Below are 22896 nucleotides of genomic sequence, written 5' to 3' on the forward strand. Positions count from 1 at the left end.
TGAAGTTTCTATGACAACTCTTTCGATACTTAGTGTCCTGGTCTAAGACAAACAAAAAAATACCCCCCTGGGAAATAAGTTTTTCCCCATTTGAGAATATGAGCTTTTATTTTCTGTAGGAAGAAGGAATTTTGGTACTTGTGTGTTATACGCCAATCATCCAAGTTTAAAACGCCGTGTAGAACTCCAGAGTAAATCGATTTCTTCGTTAGTTTCCTTCAGCTTAGCGTGAGACAGGACAAAGACAAGTGACAAAATAGATGGGGAATATATAATTCAGGCTATATACTTGCACATAAGAAGGGGGGGGTAAAATTATTTGGACAGTTTGAAGTCAGAAAACAATTCTTACTTCATAATATACAGACTAATTTTATCCAATACATTTTGCATGCAGACCCACTATGCTTTACCCTCCCCCCCCCTAACGTGAAAATTTATAGCCCAAATTTGTTTCTAAAGTAACGAAGAAACTAACATAGAAACCGGTTTTCTCTCGAATTTTACATATCATTAACTTGAGTGAGCTGCGTATAATACACAAGAACCGGAATTTTCCATGAAGAAAGAACTGGAATTCCCGGTATTATTTAAAAACGATCAGAAAATAAATTGAAAAACAAGTTTTTCAATTGAAAGTAAGGAGCAACATCAAAACTTAAAACGACAGAAATTATTATGTATATGAAAAGAGTCGCCCCTTCCGCAAGACCTTGCCCTTTACGCTAAAGTTTTGACTTGTTGTCCTAGTTCTTTAAGAACGATCCCTGAAACACAATGGCCGTTTAATTACAATAATAATCTTTGTTTCAAAATTCTAAAAAAAACTTCAGCGTAAAGAGCGAGGTCTTGAGGAGGAGGCAACTCCTTTCATATACGTAATAACCTCTTTTCATTTTAAGTTGCTCCTTACTTTCAGTCGAAAAAACAGTTTTTAAAACTTAATTTCTGGTTTTGTCCAAATAATACCGGGAAATCTGGGTCTCTCTCCATAAAAAAATGTCGGTACTTGTTTATTCTGAATCTGAAGGAGTTTTTTTCGACTTGGACTAATATTTGAAGATAAATGATGAATTTTATGATACGATATTCGAAGTTTTGTATATAGTAGTTTTCAACAAATGAAAATATTAGTAATTTTGATAATTAATTTTGTTTAGAATATATAGCTGTCTGATATTTCAACTGCTCTGCAAGGATTCTGAAATACCACAGCCTTTTCATTTCTACCAGATTTCTGCTTCTCTGGTTCTGATTGGTTCTGTTCTCTTCAGATTGGTTCTGATGAACCAATGTCCAGCGAGTGACTTGCGAAGTTTTTACCTAATAATTAGGCCCAAATCGGTTGTAAATTAAAGGGAGGATTTGAGAAAGACCGATCAAAAAATAAATATTTCCTGTCAACAATGATCGCGTCGGCCTCCCCTTATATATGCGGTGCCTGGGATTAGTGGTAATTGTAGTAGCAGTGTTAGCATACAAACATTCCCTTTTTGATCATGTCCCTTATCATTTCCTGAAAGTTCCAAATTGATATACTCAGTCATTCATGAGTTACATTCTTTTGACAATTCGTAAACACATAACATGTTTTGATCTAGTTCAGCACTTTCCTCAACATTCTCTGAAGAACTAACCTGTTTTTCCTTATTTTTTTTTTTTTTTTGAAAAATGAAGTTCTAACATGAATATCTTTCTCAGTGACAGTGTGTTTGGGAAAATGGTGGAGGAGGATTAGTTGCCCTCCAATCACTTTTGACTATTAAAAAGGGCACCAACCCTTTCAATTTCCAATCGAATAAGCGTTTTTTGAAGTTCCTACAACAACAAATTGCCACCTCAAAATTTCTATCAGGTGAACTTTAGAAAAATGTGATGTGTTTGGGGGGGGGGGATATCCACCCTCCCATCACCCTGAATATCAGAAAGGGCACTAAAACTTCTGATTAGCAATCCAGAAAGCCCCCTCCGAAGTTTTTACGATCACTATTTCTACATAAACCTTATTTACCTCCAGGGCATAACTTACAACCCTTGCCCTAGGGGCTGTATGGGGGTTGTCATCTTCAAGTACATAATCTCCAGACCTTTCAACTACGTCGAATAAAATGGCTATCTCCAAATTTTGATTGGATGTGTTTGGCGAAATGGTGACCGTAAGAGGAGTTGTAGTTGCCCTCCAATCACTTTCGACTATTAAAAGGGGCACTAGCTGCTTCAATTTTCAATCTAATAACCCCTTTTAGAAGCTTCTACGACAACAAATGACCATCTAAAAATTTCTATCAGATGCATCTCGGGAAAATACGAGGTTTCGGGGTAGTATCCACCCTTCGATCACTCTGAATCTTAAAGAGGACACTAAAACTTTTTATTACCAATCCAATGAGTCCCTTCCGAAGATTATATGATCACCTTTTCTATGTGTACTTTATATGCCCCCAGGCCATAATCTACAACCCTTGCCCTGAGGACTGTGGGGGGGGGAGGGTTTCATCCTCAAAGATAAAATTTTTGAATCTTTCAACTATGTTCAACAAAAAGGCTGTCTCAAAATTTTGATTGAATGTGTTTGGGGAAATGGTGGGCGTGGGAAGGGGGTTAGTTGCCCTTTAATCACTTTCAACTATCAAAAAGGGCACTAGCACTTTCAACTTCAAATAACTTCCAAGAGGTTTCTACGATAACGCCTGCGATACAAAGCGCCCTGGTCTAAAAAAACATTGTGCCCACATCACTCTTTACTTAGGCTATGACTAAATGCCAATGAGAGAAGGTTCCCCTTGATGGCTTTAGAAAAGAAGGGGGTGAATAAGAGATCTATAAATATGACTTATTATCTGGCAGCAGAGAATTGACTGAACCTTATCCAGATAGGGAGAAATAGTACAAACAAAAAATCAATAAGAACCAGAATATATAATAGAAATATATTATTTTATTCTATTATGTATTAAAGTCTAATAGAAATATAATAGTAATAGCTCGTCAGAGCTCATAAACGTATATACGACAAGAAAAGCAAGTTATATAATGAGACATGAGATACAGACAAATACATGGGACTAGAACGGTACTAGGTGACTTCAGAATTTAAATACTAATTGGGAATGGTAAAATCTGATCACTAGCATCAGTTTAATACCGACTTTTGGAAAAGGGCTGAATTTAAATATTAGTAAAATATCATTATGGAAGGGTCTTTACTCCAACAGTAAGGTCTCTCATTAGCTCTTTAGTCGCTTGTCGTATTTTTAGTTTTCGTATAAGTTTTCAGTAGAAATTTTAATGACAATTTTCCCCTATCCACGTGTGGAGGTACTTATTTTCGTCGAACTTTGATGAAACTACTTGCAGGGACTGGCAGTGATCCCTGCAAAATATTTCTCGTTTAAATCCCTTCTGAAAATCAAATTTGAAGCTAATTTTTAGCAACAGATTTTAATTGTACCTTAATAGGACCGCTTGATTCCCCTCCCCTTTCTATCTTCCTAGCTTCACCTAGGTCGAAGATTCTAGAATTCTCTCTATTCAATCTACAACATTGCACACTAATCAGTATTTTTCAATCATAGCCATAGTGACCCTATAAAAAGGCCCTTTTGCTGAGATCATATATCCTATTAATTTAGACCCCCTCCAAAACAAAAGCTTATTACATCGCTATCTTGCAGTACTCTACATCATACAAAAGTTAATCCTCTGAGAGATTGCCCAATAAGTTGAAGCTTTCTATTGAATGACGTCAAAAGGCAATGAAAATCCATGGATTGATTTCTTTAATGAAACTAAATGCCAAAGAGAGAAATTTCCCCTTGATTGCCTTAGAAAAGAAGGGGGTGAATAAGGGATCTTATCTGGCTGCAGAGAATTGGCTTATATTGGAAATGTAGCACAATTTCCTTTTGTAGCATATAAATGTAAACAATGAACTAAGAAAAAACAATTAAATTTTATTTTGAGAAGCGTGGTTGTATTTGTCATAACATAAACAAAAAAAGAAGAAAGAAAATGACCATAATAATCAACATTACTGAAAAGAAATTTGCATCTAGATTTAAAGTTTAATATATTCTTGAAAGTCTCTACTATTTTAGATTTATTAACGATTTTTATAACGAGAGAGAAAAGCAATTTTTTTATTGTTTGAGCACAAATGACGAGCTGGTCTTTAGAAGGTTTAGAAGGGCCTACCCTTCTAATATTGGTGGTAATTTTTGTTCATTTTATGTTTTTTTATATTTAATTTAATTTATTTTCGGTTTGGGTCTGTCGTGTTGATTCAGATAAATCATACAAATAGACACAAGTAAGTTTGTCCTCAAGCAGTATTTCTCCTTGATATATTCCTCTTGTTCCCCCTAGTCAAAATTAAAAACCCACTTGATCTCCCCATTAAATGTTCCTTAGGAGTTTCAGCTGGAGCCCTTAATTAAGTAAATTACACCTTTAGTAATATCTGAGATATTATGGATAATTACTTTTGCATCAAGTTTGTAACTTTAATGTATTATGGAAAAACTGGCAGCATTTCGCTTCTCATGGTGTCTGGCTGAAAAGTTTCTTAAAACGCAATCATGGAATCCGATGTGACCACGTTTTATAGATCACATTTATTTAACTAGGTATCAAACAGTTCGTAGCAACGAAGTAAGGAGCGACCTGGCTCAATAGTAACCGAAACTCTAAAAAATGGATTTTTAATACCAATAGTTACATCAAAAGAATCGGATATTAATGCTGATATTAAATATATAAGTTTCATCAAGTTTAGTCTTGCCCATCAAAAGTTACGAGCATGAGAAAATTTGCCTTATTTTCGAAAAAAGGAGGAAACATCCCCTAAAAGTCATAGAATCTTAACGAATATCAAACCGTCAGATTCAGCGTATCCGACAACCCTACTGTAGAAGTTACAAGCTCCTATCTACACAAATGTGGAATTTTGTATTTTTAGCCAGAAGATAGATCACGGATGTGTGTTTATTCGTTTTTTTCTTCCAGGAGTGATCGTATTGACCCAGAGGTCCTAGAATTTCGCAGGAGGGCTCATTCTAACGGAAATTAAAAGTTCTAGTGCCCTTTTTAAGTGACTGAAAAATTGGAGGGAACTTAGGCCCCCTCCGACGCTCATTTTTTCCCCAAAGTCATCGGATCAAACTTTTGAGATTGCCATTCTGTTCAGCATAGTCGAAAAACCTAATAGCTATGTCTTTGAGGACGACTTAATCCCCCACAGTCACAGGGGGAGGGGCTGCAAGTTACAAACTTTGACCATTGTTTACATATAGTAATGGTTATTGCGAAGTGTGCAGCCGTTTTCAGGGTGTATTTTTTGCGTTTGGGCGGGGGTGGGTCCGAGAAGGGGGTTACGTGGGAGGATCTTTTCATGGAGGAATTTATCATAAGGGAAGAAAATTTCCATCAAGGGGGCGCAGGATTTTCTAGCATTATTAAAAAAAAAAAACGAGAAAATAAATAAACAAAAGTTTTTTCAAATGAAAGTAAGGAACAGCATTAAAACTTAAAAAGAACAGAGATTATTGCGCATATGAGGGGTTCGTCTCCTCTACAGCACCTTGCTCTTTACGCTAAAGTATTTATAGTAATTTCGACTATTTATTCTACGGCCTTTGTGATTCAGGGGCCATTCTTAAAGAATTGGGAGGAAATTCAAGCTTTAGTGTAAAGAGCAAGGTATTGAAGAGGGGGCGAACCCCCTCATTTACGTAATGAAAATATACAAATATATAAGTTCGTTACGTTAGTTAATTCGTAAGTTACGTTATTACTAATAAAAACATTCGTAAAAAAATAAAAAGTTCTAGTTGCATTTTTAAGGAACCAAAAATTGAAGGGCAACTAGGCCTCCTCCCCATACTTTTTTTTTCAAAATCGTCCGATCAAAACTATGAGAAAACCGTTTAGCCAAATAAATATTAATCTGCAAATTTCGTTTTAAATATCCATATGCGGTGAGCCAAAATCAATACATGTATTTATTCAAAAACGTTCAGAGATAAAAATATAAAAAACAAATTTTTTTTTAACTGCAATTAAGGAGCGACAGTAATACTTAAAACGAACAGAAATCATTCCGTATATGAAAGGCGTTGTCCCCTCCTCAACACCTTGCTCTTTACATCAAAGTTTTTTTTTATTGTTTTAAAAAGTAGAGTTAAAGTTACGTTAGTGAGAAAGAGTCAAACTTTAGCGTAAAGAGCGAGGCGTTCAGGAGGGGATGACCCCTTTCATATGTGGAATAATTTTTTCTCGTTTTAATTTTATTGTCGCTCCTTACTTGCAGTTAAAAAAAAAAAATCTTATTTTTTACTTATTTACCTCAAGAGAGCACCCATTTTCAGAAATCTCTTACACCAAGTGGCGTGTGGCAAGTGTGGTGGAAGTGTTGTAGGCGTGGTGGAAACTGTACTAAGTGTGACAAAAACTGTTCCAAGTGTGGCAAAAACTGTTTCAGGCGTGGGGGAACTGTGCGGCACATTAGTTTTTTTGAAATTTACATGTGGCGGAAAGCGGATATCCTCTCGAGTTACTTATTAAGTGATCCAGGGGTTTTTTAAAAGTGAAATAAATTCCGAGCTATTTTTTTCAACCGTGGGGTCACAGTGTTTCATTCAAAACAAGATTCCCATTTTTCCTGGGAATGTATACCCCTTTCTGAGTTCTGCCTTCATGGGATCAAATCCTATGTAAAAAAAAAAATTATATAGTTTGAATTTTTATTATCGAGCTTGAAGTTTAGAACTAGAAAATTGAGACATAGCTGCCACCAAAATATGTTATTCAGGCTATCTCCTTCCTTTTAAACTATTCATACTAAAATAAAGTCATTTTTACTTTTTCAGTTCTTGGCTTGATCAACCCTGATGAGCTAGGCAAAACACTTGCTCACGAGCATTTGTCGCTTGTATTTGATGTCGCCTATTGCAGACCAAAAGCTGAAGATGAAAAGAAAGCGGAGGCACTTTTCTCGTTGGAATCTGTGGGGTGGATACGACAGAATCCGTAAATTATGATGATGATCTACATCTATTATAACATATTACCTACATAGAGTTTGATTGATCAATCAAATTATTCTGTATTACCCAAACACTAAATTATCTATTAAACCAAGTAAAATCCAAATTTTATTTAATGGTAATAAACAGTGATATTGAAACAACTAAAAAAAAAGAAGTGGATAAAATTATCAACTATCTTCGAAATCTAAGACCACACTACCTTTTCATGACGACACATAAAAGTTCAAAAAGGAATAAAATCCTTTGAATAGACAGTAATAAATTTCAAAAAAAAAAAATACTAGGTATTTCGGTCACATATGCAGTGACCGTCATCAGTACTTTCGGCCACTTGCCTTGGCCGAAAGCCCTTTTCGGGAAACTTACAGTCACCTGGATTGAGCAACAAGGAGAATCATTTTTTTTTGTGCACAGGTAGAACTGATGTGTCCACTTTTTTCTTTTTTTTCCTCTACTGCTAGTGGGGCACTGGAACACTAAGGAGTTCCGGTCTTATTTTAAAACTGAGCCCTTATTTTAAGGATTTTTTTCCTGTAAATTTTTAGGTGCCTATTTTAAAGGAAATCGTTACATTAACGTTTATTTGGTAATTAACAAAACACAATTTTAATCCTAGGGTGCTCACGGTGGGTAAAATTTACCCCTGCGAAAATGAATCTATCTTTTTTCATACTTTGAGGTTATAGAAAGGAAGTGGGATTTCTTGTATTTTGTTTTTGACAATAGCTAATCGGTCAGTATTTCTTGCATCAAATATCAATGGAGACAGAGATACATGACGTCAGTGGGTACATTTTACCCATCTTTAGTATTTGTGTAACTTTTTTTGCTTTCAGTCAGTAATATTCGATTTCTCAATGTTTGAGGTTTAATAATTAATAATAATTAATAATTTATTTGTTACCCGCTTGTTTTGACAAATTAAGCGGAGTAAAAACATTAAGGAAAGAAAAACGAAATAACACAAACAATACAATTTAGCCAAAGTCCAAAATCAAATCAGTTTATTATTGCAAACCTGGCTCTGCTTTTAGTTGTTTTATGTAGGTGACGAGGCTGTACCGATGTAAGGTCATATTTCAGCAATTGCAGCATATATTTCACCCACTTTTGGTATTTTTACTATGGTCTGTTTAGGGTGTTTTTGCATTAGTGAGCTGTTGTCTGCTTTCCGAAAAAGAAATTACCGAAATTCTAGAGGAAGATGAAGAAAATGCAGATACTCAAGTAAGCGGCAGGGATAAAGAAGACGATTCAGTCGAAGCACAGGACCTACAACTGTCTGATAGTGATAAGGAAGAATCGACCCGTGTTCCTCTTGACAACTCAGAAGAAGTAACGGCAAAGGATAAATCCTACTGCACAAAGAAGGGTAAAGTAGTCCTTTTGCTGTCAACTTGTCACGAAGGATATACTCTCTCAAAATCTTCCAAAAAGCCCGCTTCAACTGAGTTCTATAATGAAACTAAGGGAGAGTCGATGACCATGACGAATGCAGCTTTCATCAACTCGTTTATCATTTACGCACACAATGCACACCGCTTGGGACAACTTTGACGTAGCTTTGGGATAACTTTGTATGAGACACTCATAAAGCCGCATATGCAACAACGTTATGAAATTCCAGGTTTGCCACTTCGACTCCAAGAAATCGTTGGATACATCCTAAAGGCGAATCATGTTCGTCCAGCAACAGTTTCAGGGGAGGGTAAGAGGAGGAACTGTCGGCTCTCTCCACTCCATAGGCGCCGCAAAACCGCTCATCACTGTACCTCAAGCTGGAAAATACTCTGTTACAACCACCGATGTTTATTGTGTCAAGAGTGGATCAGAATAGCCCAAGGATTTAGGGGAATTAGATTAGGGAGTTAGGCAGAACTGAAGTCTATGAAAGCTCTATACGCTTTTTTGTTTTATTCGAGCGTATTTTCTACGATCTGTCTGACTGTACACATCAGTTCAGTAGTTGATCTTCCTGGCTTTTCAGCCAGGAAGATCAGCCTTTTCAGCCAGTAGTTGATCTTCCTGGCTTCCTGGATCAGTAGTTGATCTTTCCTGGCTTCCTCAACTACCAGTTCAGTAGTTGATCTTCCTGAATTCAGCTTGTTGAGGGTGGCGCAAAGCATGTAGAAAACTTCTTGAGCGGTTGAGCAACAGCATCGCAAACAGCTTCCCAGGAACAGACAGTACGGTGATACCGCGGCAGTTGCTACAGTGCGTCTAGCTGCCATTGCGCTTGAAAACTGGTACAAGGGTTCCTTTCCTCCAATCTGACTGTGTCCGAGATCTTCAATCTGAGGCCAAAATAATTCCAGTGATATAAAGAAGATGAAAATGGAACTTTGAATGGTACGACGTAAAAAAATGACTGTCATATCGACATTTTGACTGATGAATTCAGACGATTTGAACTGGACTGTAGGAGTTTCAGAAACTCATATCCCAGGGGTAGAGAGCATGAAATTAGGTGATATAGATTTGTTTACTCAGAAAAAAAGGATCAGGTACATAGACAGGTAGTAGGGTTCATGATGAATAAGGACGCTGCTAAGTCTTGTTTAGACTGGGAAGGTATTAATAATAGAATACTAATTGCTCATTTTATTACTAAAAAGTTCAGGATATCAGTTATAATAGTATATGCCCCTGTAGAACCGATTTACGGAGATTCTAGTGACTCTGATAAATTTTACTCACAGTTACAGGAGCAAAAAGACAGGGTCCAGGTAGAAACATGGTGATTATTAGGTGATTTTAACGTCCATATCGGTTGAAATGGGGATAGATGGTATCCTAGCCTAGGTAAATTTGGTGTAGGAAAAGAAAACAGTAATGGCTACAGACTTTTGTAATTTTGTTGGTATAACAATCTAGTTATAACCAATACGGTGTTTGGTCATAAAATGGCCCATAAGTTTACAGGAGCTAACATATTCATATGATAGTAAGACAGCAAACCTTGTTGATTATGTTATAGTAAACCGAAGACTGGCAGGATCAATACAAGATACTAGGGTATATATGAGTGCTGTTATTGATGTTAAAAGTAAAGATTGCCATTTAGTAGTGTTTAAGGATAATTTAAAACTGAAATTTTGGAAGGGTAGCTATCTCCCGGGAAGTTATGATGTTGATAGACTCCAGGATTAGAATTCGAGAAAAAAATTTCCAGGAACAGTTGAATGCTAAACTTGAGAGTATAAAATTCGACAATGTGTAAGATGCTTGGAATAATTTTAGAAAAACAATTTGTGAAGTTGTTGATGATGTTTTTGGGAAGAGAGTTAGAACAACAGTTAGGAATTTTAGTGAAAAAGCTTGGCGTTTAATAGGGAGGAGAAGGGGCTTGTTCAAGAGTTATCTGAATGATAGATCATATGAAAACAAAAGGAGCGTAAAGAAAGTACAGAAAGTATCAAAATATTAACTAAGGAGGTGTGAAGTGGAGGCCATGGATAAAATTTCCGAGGATCTGAAAGATGCAGCTAGACGGCGTAATAGTAAAATATTGTAGTGGCATGTTAATAAACTGAAAGGAAGTAGTCAGTCGGAACTTGTTCCACTTAAAGGTAGGAACAGGGCCGCAATAGTGATAAGGAAAGTGTTAAAGAGAGATGAGCGGGACATTTTCAGAATTAGCACAGGATGGCTGGCCCCCAAACCCCCATTGCACTTCCTGGCTGAAGGGCCAAGAAACGGAGATCAGCACCGCCGGTACAGACTGTAAAGTCTAATGCCGTATCCTTTACCGTTTTTTTTCAGAATTTGCCAAACCGGAAAAGAGTTGCAGGAACAGATATAGAGGAAAACGAAAAAGTTTGTGATGCCTTGGATGTGAAGGAAGATTTTTTTTTTCGTGAAGAAGAATTAGCGACATTACTAAAAGGATTAAAAATAATAAAGCTCCAGCTGCTGATAGTGTGGTAAATAAGTTTGTTAAATATGATGGCTCTGAGGTTAGGTGGCTCTGAAGTTACTGAAGATTATGAATATGGTTTTTAAAAAGAAGAAGTACCTAGCGATTTTAGGAAAACCTTAATTAAACCACTGTATAATAAAGGTGGTAAGAATGAGTATGGCAATTAGTCTGGTCTCTGTACGTAGCAAATCACTTAGTAATACGAAGGATTCTGTTTACAAATTTATAAGAGAAGAACAGTGCGGTTTTAGGAAAGGTAGAGGATGTGTCGACCAAATTTTCACCCTTAGGTTAATTATTGAGATGTCTACAGTTTATTGAGATATTGAGATGGTCTACAGTTTTATAGATTACGAGCAAGTGTTTGATTCTGTTGATAAAAGAGCTTTAGCAAAGGTCTCATCCGTGTATGAAATACAAGTGTGGAATACTTTTGTATGGGACGCAGTATGCAAATACATTAAAGTTATTAGTGCTATTTATTGGAATAACACTGTTCCGGTTAAGATAGGAAATGAGGCTAGCAGCTGATTTTTTATTAAATCAGGATTTAAGCAGAGTTGTGTTCTATCCCCCTTTATATGGATCATTTCGATGATTTTTGTCTTTAGGAGCACAGAAAAGGCACTTGGAGACCACGGAATCAACAGGGGAAGAAATACTCTCCTGTAATTAGATTATGCTTATCATTTAAGCATCCTAGAGGAAAGTCTGAGAAGTAAAATAAATGAACTTTTAGAGGTTTTGCGAGTTCAGGGTGCTAGATTTGGTTTTAAAATTAATGTTAAGAAGACTAAGTCACCAAGGCTAGGAATAAGTGAAGATGAAAAGGTGAAGTTGGGTAACGAAAAGATTGATCAGGTGGGTAGCTTCACTTATCTTGGTAGCATTATGAATAAAGACGGTGGGAGCAGTAAAGGTGTTAAAAGTAGAATAGCCAAGGCTCAGGGTGTTTTTTCACAGTAAAATAGCTTGGAGGGACAGGAAGATAAGTCTGCAAACCACCATTAGAAAATTGGAAGCTACAATGATGACAGTGGTCAAATATGACTATGAAGCATGGGTGATCCGAAAATCCGATGAAGATTTGATATATGTTTTCAGAGAAATTGCCTACGGATTGTTTTGGGCAACCGACTGACTGACCGTATTTCAAACCGTAGTCTGTACGAAAAATGTGGTTCACCCACTTTCTTGGGCTATAATGAAAAAAGGGTTGAGAAGCCTAGGGCACATTCTGCGGATGAAGGATGACAGATTTCCGAAGACCGTCCTTTACGGCCAACCGTCTAAGGCTTAACAGAAATCAAGTCGTCCTCCTCAGGGATGAGATGATGTCTAGGTGGCAGCATTTGAACCACCTTTGTCAGCGATGTTAAAAAGGTGTGTTCTTGGGCAGGCCTGGGTCCACTAGGGTAAATGAGTGAGGTATCCGAGGCTATTCTAGTTCCATTTGTAGCATCAGGAAAAGGGCTGATAACCCAACAATCGTTTGGTGTATTTAGCTCTCTGTGGCTAGCCGGATATCCAAAGGCATGTGAAGTCAGCCCTGCATGTGCCATAAATTTGCTTGGGATCTGAACTTTGGGCTATACAAACTGCTTTGATAAAGAACAATATAAAAGATAATCCTTTTGCCCACATCAGCGCTGCCAGTGACTAAAGTATAGTGGCAATAGGACCCTCCACCTGCCAAGGAAGATTGAAGCCCCTGTGGCTCTGTAAGAATGACCTGGCGAAAATTCTATCAACTTGTGGTTTAAGTAGTATTTAAAGCGAATTTCGTGCAACAACTATCTAAAGTTTCCTTTTATGAACTCATATGTAAATTTAAAATGAGTCTTTTTGTAATGAAAGAACAAAATAATGTTCCTTTTTCTTAATCACCCTCAGCTTTCTGAATGAATATATTCATATAACTTAAAACCACAACCCCCCTCCCCCCAACTGATTTTTTTAGATAAAGTTAAATAATTAGCTTTAAATTGACATTAAAGATCGATTCATAAAGGTACAGAACAACTGATCAAGATCCATGCAGCCAATTTAATAAAACAGTTAATGTTCCAGTTGATATTTCAGATTCCCTGAACCACGTATCTAAGCGAGAATTGGATTTACTACTGTGGCAGCTTAAAGCACTTCAAACAGATTTTAAATGTAGGCTATTCAGACAAAAAAAGATTGTAATTAGTCAAATATAGTAGTTTAAGAAACTCTACTAAAGAAAATAAACAACACGAAGTGTTGTGCAATTTCTTCAGTAAATGGTATTGACTTAGTGTACTATTTTTTATTCTTTCTTACATTTTTTTCATTTTCTTCCTTACATTTTTCTTTATTATCTTTTTTTTTCTTTTACATTAGATACAGTCACAAGGTGAATTTGAAATTTAATGATGCTGAAACAGTGGGTGCTGTTGTAGAAGAAATGACAAACTTTAAAAGCAAAGGTGGAGGAACTATTGTAGAGTGTACAACACATGGAATACAACGGAAAGCTAAATTTGTGAAAGATGTTAGCCTTCAAAGTGGTGTACATGTCATTGCTGGAACTGGTAGGAATGTTGGTGGTTTTTTGGAACATTGATTTTTTGCGTCAGTGAATTTTGCAAGCGGGCTTCATAGATTGAAAGTACCATCTGGGAATAATGCGCTAATTATGTGCTAACGGACGTAACTTCTTTTGAGTGGAGAGCTTTTCCCCTAAGAAACTCTTTTCCTTCTAAAATTTTGAAAAGAAGATTCTGTTTTTTTTTTCATTGAAAAATCAAAAGTTTGGTGAAACTCCCCCCTCCCCCCTTAGATTTTGAAAATGATTTTCTGAATCTTCAGTAAACAAGAATAAAAAAAGATCGCTCCCATATAGATTTTGGTAAATGAAGTCCCTGAGTTTATATAGCCTTAAAAGTAGTTTTTATTCTAATGGAGCGTATTATGTGTTATAAATATTTTCTCCAAAGAAACATTTTGTAGTATTTTGATTATGAAAAACATTTTGGATAGATTTGAAAAACATTATAGGTTGGTGAAAAACCTATAAATTATGTTTTCCCAAATTAAAATGTTCTCTAATTGCGCTGTAAATGACCGTTAACTTTCACAGCTAAGTTACTAAATAACAGATTTATAGCAGTCATTTTTTTTAATATGCTTATTTAGTACGTAAGCTGTTAATGTAACATATGAGCAAAAGCACGTGTGTAGAAGAAGGTGGCGAGGGTAATTGTTTTAGGCATCATAGGGGTTCGGCCCTCACGAAAATTCTGTTTTCTATCATTTTGGACTGCAAATCAAAATTTTCGGCCAAAAAAGCGCAACAGTACAGCCGTATAAAAATTTTGAGATTTTTGAAAATGATAATCGGCTTAGAATTATTTAAAAGATTAATATATATATATATATATATATATATATATATATATATATATATATATATATATATATATATATATATATATATATATATATATATATATATATATATATATATATATATATATATATATATATATATATATATATATATATGTATGTATATATATATATATATACATATATATATATATATATATATATATATATATATATATATATATATATATATATATATATATATATATATATATATATATATATATATGTGTATATATATATATATATATATATATATATATATATATATATATATATATATATATATATATATATACATATATATATACATATATATACATATTTTTCCTTGAAAATGGCCCCATATTTTTTTTGGGAAATATGGCACCCTGGGATATTCTGGCGTAAAAATACGATCTAGTTAGGTCAGAAGTTTGAGAACATTTGCTAAGAGCCTTCATTCTGGAGAGAATGTTGTAATTTAATTTTGTAATTCAATCTAGAAAAATACCTGAAAATTTGAAAATATGTTTTTTTTTGTTAGACAAAATCAAATCGCTGCGAGATTAAGCATATCGGTTTGAACGCAATCAGTTATATAATGTCAGTAGGAAGGCCCGAAAAACGAAATTTTGCAATTATTGCAAATGATGATTCGCACTTTTAACAAGGGATTACATTAATTCAAAAGCCCTAAAAAGAAAGCCAAAAGTTTTAAGCTTAGTACATATGGTTGTTAGAAATGGGAATAGCTTCAATAATCAAATATCTTTGAACAGACCGTTAGTATGAAAAGATATTAAATTGCTTAAAGTGCAAAAAACTGGTAATGGCAAAAATATTTGTATATATTTTAACAAGGGATTGCTACAACCGAAAAGCTTTAAAAAAGAAAACCTTTTTTGACGCAACCAGTTATGTAATGTCATTAGGAAGGCCCAAAAAACGAAAATATGCGATTATTACAGATGATGATTATCTATTTTGAAAAGAGATTACAACAATTTAAAAACCTTAAAAAAGAAAACCAAAAGTTTGAATCTTGGTACATATCGTTAATAGAAATCGCACTAGCTTCAACAATCAAATTTTTTTAGGTTGTTGTTGTTTGTTCGTTTTTCTTTTTTTTTCTCTATCTATTTTGCTCCGTCTTATTCAAAACTTTGTATTTTTGTATTTCTTCGTGCTCAGTTTGTATTTCTTCTTCTTTTTTCTCGTTCATTGCTTCGTCTTTTGCTTTTTTTTGGTTTATTTATGTATGAATATGTTGATATTGTATGTGTCAATTTACTTTTGCTTCGTTTGATTTTGTTCATATTTTGTCCTTGGATTTGCTTCGTTTTGATTTTATTCTTATTCTGTCCCTAATTTATTTATAATTGGCTTTCTGATTTGATTTTTATTTGTTTTGTCGATATTTGCCTCGTACTATTGTGTTTTTTTCTTCTGTTTTTATATTCTGCTCTGTCCTTTTCAAGGTTTTGTAGACGGGTTTTCAATAAATAAATAAATATCTTCTAACAGACTTAGAGTGAAGAGACATTAATTTGCGGAAGAAGAAAAAACTTGTAATTACAAAAATATCTGTATGTATTTTAACAAGGATAACAACAATTTAAGAGCCTTAAAGAATTTTAACAAGGGATAACAACAATTTAAAAGCCTTAAAAAAATTTAACAAGGGATAACAACAATTTAAAAGCCTTAAAAATTTTTAACAAGGGATAACAACAATTTAAAAGCCTTAAGAAATTTTAACTAGGGATAACAACAATTTAAAAGCCTAAAAAAATTTTAACAAGGGATAACAACAATTTAAAAGCCATAAAAAATAAAACCAAAAGTTTGAAGCTTAGTAGAAATCGTTGTTAGAAATCGGACTTGATGTAATAATCAAACATCTTTGAATAGACTTAGTATGAAAAGACATTAAATTGCGTAAAGAGCTAAAAAATGGGAATTGCAAAAATACGTGTTTGTATTTTAACAAAGGATTGCAATAATTCAAAACCTTAAAAAAGAAAGCTAAAAGGTTGAAGCTTAGTAGAAATCGTTGTTAGAAATCGGACTTGATGTAATAATCAAACATCTTTGAATAGACTTAGTATGAAAAGACATTAAATTGCGTAAAGAGCTAAAAAATGGGAATTGCAAAAATACGTGTTTGTATTTTAACAAAGGATTGCAATAATTCAAAACCTTAAAAAAGAAAGCTAAAAGGTTGAAGCTTAGTAGATATCATTGTTATAAATCGGACTTGCTTTAATAATCAAATATCTTTGAAAAGAATTTAGTATGAAAAGACAGGATGATTTCTGCGGTTAGAAGACAAGCGACAATGAGAATCCATATATAGAAGCCCTCCCCGTTCCGAGTGCCGGTGCCCAGCGGCTGGTAATTGCAAAAATATTTTTATATATTTTAACAAGGGATCACAACAAATCAAAAACCGTAAAAAAGAAAACCAAAAGTTTGAATCTTAGTAGATATCCTTTTTATAAATCGGACTTGCTTTAATAATCAAATATCTTTTGAAAAAACTTCAGTATGAAAAACAGCAAACTGTCTCAAATATTTTCGTTTTAAAAAGGTTTTCAAGCCTTAAAATTGAAACAGTTTCTCCACTCTTCGTTTGGGAACCATATGAAGTATAATCTTACTGAAAATATCATGATTGTACTTATGTAAAAGTACTAAGGATTTGCTAAAATGTATATTGAGCCTTGAAGTAAACATGTGCAAAGTAAGAAGAGCTTTCGAGCATAGATGGAATTAAAGTCTTTTTAAGCTTGAACATGCAAAACAAAGTTTGAAGCATGAACTTATGAAGAAATAGCTTTTAAAATATCATTCAACATGATCAATCAGAAGGATTTTGGATATTCTCTAAATTTAAGTCTAAAATATGATTGCACTTTACTTGAAGCTAAATCCAGCCTGACTTAAAGTTTGAAAAGAACACATTTTTAGGCGAAAAAAATTGCAATCAATTTAATTATATAATTAATATATAATTTAATATATAATTATATAATTAATAATTAATATTAATTATATAATTATATAATTATAATTTAATTCTTATGATTTTAACAGGTTTTTACGTTGCTGGCTCTCAGCTTACTGACGTTCTATCAAGGCCAATCGAAATCCTTGTCAAATTAATGACAGCAGAAATCTTATCTGGTTGTATTGATGCTGATGATGTTAAGTGTGGTCTTATAGGAGAAATTGGTTGTTCATGGCCACTACATGGTATGACCCTTTTTTGTTCTTTTCAGGACAATTAAATCTGAGCTTTTCAGTTCTATAATATATGTAGGGGTAATATCGGTTTTTACGGGGTTGCATTTATATAAGGTTCCCACCTAACACTTGAAGAATTTTTTTGTTATGTCTTAATAGGAGTGAGCTTTTTTTCTATGTAAGATACTTTTGCATATACATGAAACAGGTGGTCTCAGAATTAGGGGGTTACAAATGGGAGATTATCAGGATCTGTGGTTTGCGGCTCTGAAACTGCAAGAGGCCGAAACTTGAAACTTCGAAAGTGTTTTTCGGTATGATGGTGGTGAAACGAAGAAGAAAGGTTTCTTCGAAGGGTGAAAGCTTTTCAGTAGTTTTCAAGAATAAACCATAAATCATTTCTAAACCTATTAATTCTATAAGAAAGAATATAGAATAAAAGTGCCCGAGTTCCAAAAAACAACTTCTTAAACATCATATGGTGTCGGACTCGCGCACAACGAGAAATTATCTCTAAGAGATCCTAGTTTAAAAATTCTATATTTATTCTGAATTTTTAAGAATTAATTCTGAAAAGGACAATTATATGGTTGTTTTTGTTTCTTATGGGATTATTAATTAGGTCGAATTTTTGGCAATTCAGTATATGAAGCTCGGGCCAAAAAGTAGACTGAAACAAATATTGCTAATATCCATTTCATTGGTGGGTTCTAGGGAGGGATGTTCTCTAGAACCTTTTCAATCAAAAATTTTCTTGTTTTTTAATCTTAAATAGACTTGATGACAAGAAAAATACAATTTTCTAATTGGAAATTTAGGTCTCAGGACATAATCTGACGTCTGTGAGTGAGAATGAAGGCATAGAAAAACGTCGTTATTACATCCACCAACATGGATTTATGAACCCCAGCCAAACTTGAATCAACCCAATCTTTGTAGGAGAATGATGAGGGAGGGGCTGCTAGATTTCTGCTGCTGGTATATTCAGCAAATTATAATGTTGGATCCAAACCAAAAATGGTGCTAAGCAGGAGCTTGTGTTGCAGTTGCATTTTCTGCGAGTCTGTATCTGATTTAATTACGCTCCCATGGGGAGAGGAGGTGGGAAAGGGATCGCCGAATTCTTTTCATAAGAATTCCTTTTTGGTTTATAGACAAGACCCATTCAATTTGGGGGATGGAGGTCTTTAAATTAAAATTGTCAGGATATGGTCATATCTCAAAAAGGATGGTCATATCTCAACTAAACTTTGGAGACATTCAGATCTAGTGTCCTATTTGTGTCTCTTAGTGATTGAAATCCAATGCGGTTTTTGCGAGAACACAATGGAGAGAAATTCATGTATTCTTGTTATCAATTTGTCGAGCAAAATGGGTTATCGGATCACAAATAAACTTGATTGGAAGCATGAGTAATTGTCGTACCTGTATCTCTTTGGGACTGAACTCATTTTGACGTTTTTATATAGTATATATGTAGTAAAAATTAAGTAAAAATAGTATAGTAAATATACTAAAAATATATAGTAAATATAGTAAAAAAATATATAAATAAATATGGTAATAAAATATAGTATACATATATATAGTAAAAATTGACAACAAACGTCCTAGTTCTGTCTACCGGTAGTTCCTGCCCGTTTCAGCCTGTGGTGGGGGAAGGAGACCGCAATCTTTTATCACAAGGGAATCTTACTGTATATAGTAGTATGTATAGTTACTATATATATATATATATATATATATATATATATATATATATATATATATATATATATATATATATATATATATATATATATATATATATAGTTTCTATATATGGGATTGCTGACTCTTAACAAAGCTTTGGGAAAAGAAATACGAGTTAATGTGTTATCTATACTCTCTGGGAATTGGAACTAATTCAGCTCCGACGGGGAAGGAAAGAAAATCACTAAATTCATCCATTCAAAATAATACCCAGGAAGATATTTTAAATATCAACGGAAATTAGTCAACAATAATACGTATAATAAGTAATTATAATAATTATAATTATAATATAGTAATTATAATAATAAGTAATTTATGCCATTTTGGAGTCAAAGATTGATTCAATCTCAGTGGTAAAAAAAAAAGGAACGGGGAGTACCTAAGGTTTATGTATAGATAGATTGATAGATAGATAGATTTATTCAAACGAAAGCCCAATTGGGCTATGGCGACATACACAAAACCAGTGAAAAAATACAGCAACAAAACATAGACTGAAAGACACTACAACTAATTATTTAAGAAAATCATCACGATACCTCATACCTACCCGGACGAACTTTCTAATATTATTTATATTTAAGTAACACCTACTTCTCAAAATTTCCAAAATACAATCTCTCCCCCTAAACCCCCTACCAAACATTTTCATGCGCAACTCCCTCAACTCCCTACGTTCTCCTAACTAATGCAAAGACTCATCCATCTCTCCACACATAGGGCAACTGTAAGAACCATCCCTCAATCTATTTCTCCCTAAATATTTCCTACGTTCTCCAAGAGGCATAAAATTGCCCCTTATTTACATTACCCATTTCAAATCTTCCGGAGCCAATCCCATTTTTAGGGAAATTTCTTCGCCCAGTTCTCCTTGACCTCGGCATATATCCCAAGGGACGGCGAAGTGGCCTTCTCATCTTGCCAAACCTGAACTTCCTAAGATTCTAGCCTAGTACAAACTAACCTAGATACACTTCCCACTATCTCTCCTATCCCCTTTCCCTCATTCTAGCAATTACCTAGCCTTGCATGGTCTAATATATTCTTCACTTGATTCGGCCACGAATCCTTCCTCTTATCTTGAAACATCATTAATAATACTTGTTTAACTAGTCTATTATCTTCTATCGATGACACCCTCTCCCAATATTCAACCATACTAATTAATCTACTCTGTTTTATGCACTTTATTCCTATATCTCCTCTCAGCACTAACCCATTGAACTTATTATCAAGGCCTAACATACGCTTAAAAAACCTCAACTGCATTCTTTTTAAACGTAACTCCTTATTAAACCCCAAAAGCTATGTCCAGTAAGGGAAAGCGGATCCAACTCTTTCATTAAAAATATACTTTAGCAGTCTTATATCCCTAATTTCCTAAATACTACTTTTGCTTAAGTTCCTAGTAGTCTATTTCCCTTACTTTCTACTATCTTGAGATGTTTCTTCCATTTCCCGCCTGACGGGAAAACATTACCATAGACTTCTTTACGTTTAATACTAGTTTCTTATTCCTAAAATAAGAAGATGCTAGATCTAGCAGTTGTTGCAAATGTTCTTCACTTTCCGCTACTAATGCTATGTCATATACAAAAAGTAATGCCATAACGCTTGCTCTTGAAAGCCTAATTATTGGGGCCTCTGCCTGTCAAATATTCTTCAAAATCATTAATATACAATGAAAATAGCCTTGGGGAAATCGTACATCCCTGCCTAACACCAAGTCTACTCCTAATAACCCCAGAGAAATCCTTACTTATTCGTACTACAGTCTTAACTATATTATACATCGATGCTACAATCTTAACAAATACGCTTGGTAGCCCTAGTGCTAACAACGGCTCTATCATTAAACTTCTATCCACTCTGTCAAACACCCCTTTTAAATCTAAAAATGCAACAAATAGTCTGTCCTCTTTTCTCCTAACTTGTTTCCTAATCATCCCTAATAAAGTAAAAATATGATCTATAGGACTATAGCCTTTTCTGAGCCCTGTCTGCGTTGCTATTCCATCCATGCCAGGAGCAGACCCGTCTGTCATTCCTTTCTTTGTCTCCCAAACTTTACTTACCTGGATGGAAGCAACAAAATCGTAATCACATTCTTTCATTGGCTTATCAACTACATAACGTACTGCAGATACCACATTTACACTCAAACTAGTTCCTCCTTGGTCTCTAATCAGTTCATTCTCTCTCTCCTTTAAATATTGTAGGCCAAGATTCTACTACTGGCATACCAGCATAAACCTCTATCCCTCCTATAGAATTTTTAACTATACGCCAAAAAATCCTAATATCCCCTTCCCTATAATCTTTTTTCAGTTGCTCTCCTGTCCTATTTCATGCTCTTTTTTCTTAATCTTCAAAATTTTCTTAGGCTTATTCCGAATCAACTTATAATCCATATGAAACCTAGTATTTTCCCTACTACCTATGCTATCCCTCACTTTCCGTAGTGCCTCTAAAACTTACTGGTGCTTCCTTTCACAATCGCCATCAAAATGTCCATTTTTAATATCATTCTTAACTCTGCAATTTAACTTTGAATCTACCTTATATACAACATCATTTACTAATGCTAACGACTCCTCTATTTTTCCATCACCTAGTAAAACCAAACATTTGTCTAGTTCCTGCTGAACTTCTTCACTCGCCATCATACTCTGAAAATTTTCCTTTTTCTCTCCTGTTACTTTCAGTGGCTTTCTAATCCCTAAATCCACTTTCCCTGAGTTTTTTCTTCCACTATTAGCCTCTAGTTTCTTAGAACTAACCCACTCAAAAGCAGCCATAACGGGCAAGTGATCTGAACCTACCACTGCCATCACCTCAAGATCTACACATAGACGCCAAAGAGGAACATCCACCAAAACATAATCAATCACAGTTGCAGAACTTAATTTCATTTTCCAACCAATTTTCAGATGATGCTACAATATCAAAAATGCACTGCGATACCAATAGACTATTAATTTTCATTTCAGTTCATCCTAGAATGTTCCAATGGACTATATCTATTCTTTACTGTACAACACCAAGGCCCAGGTCTCCCTATTCTTGCTGCCGATCACTTTGATCTTGGAAGGATAGCTCACGTTGTGCGAGGTTACGAGGTGCCTTTCATTTATTGTGGCCCTACCTCTAAGAAAAGGTAGCTGTGTTGTATTCTGCGCACTATCATTCGGGCTAATGATTTCAGAATTTCCTCTCTTTGAAGCGTCCCTTTCAACTTGTTGCGCAGCAACAGAAAAGGGTATTTTATGCACTTCGATTACATTTCGCAATTGTACAGGATCACTAAATGCGCTACCGAATGATTGCATAGATATGACGCTTGAGTTGGACAACTGCGAATCTGCTCTCGGTCTTTCGCCATCTATCAACGTTACGTTTGAACCTCCAGCAGCTGATATCTGGTATACACTAGCAACTCCCCTTCTATTTTTGCGACCAGGTACTGTGCGCTCCACTATCGCATCAGTTGCAAAACTAAGTATACAACTCTTGTTCTCTACAAGCAATTTCATA

General features: G+C 34.7%; 1 protein-coding gene across 1 annotated transcript in view; it reads left to right on the forward strand.

The window, feature by feature from the left end:
• Nucleotides 1–22896, forward strand: part of LOC136034451 (phosphotriesterase-related protein-like) — a 47964-nt gene that overhangs the window by 20219 nt on the left and 4849 nt on the right. Inside the window, exons 2-4 of the mRNA XM_065715634.1 lie at nucleotides 6867–7026; nucleotides 13333–13523; nucleotides 17458–17616. Of these exons, the coding sequence (XP_065571706.1) occupies nucleotides 6867–7026; nucleotides 13333–13523; nucleotides 17458–17616 (510 nt within the window). The remainder of the gene's footprint in view (nucleotides 1–6866; nucleotides 7027–13332; nucleotides 13524–17457; nucleotides 17617–22896) is intronic.

The sequence above is a fragment of the Artemia franciscana genome, chromosome 13, assembly GCF_032884065.1.
Source record: "Artemia franciscana chromosome 13, ASM3288406v1, whole genome shotgun sequence".
NCBI lineage: Eukaryota > Metazoa > Arthropoda > Branchiopoda > Anostraca > Artemiidae > Artemia > Artemia franciscana.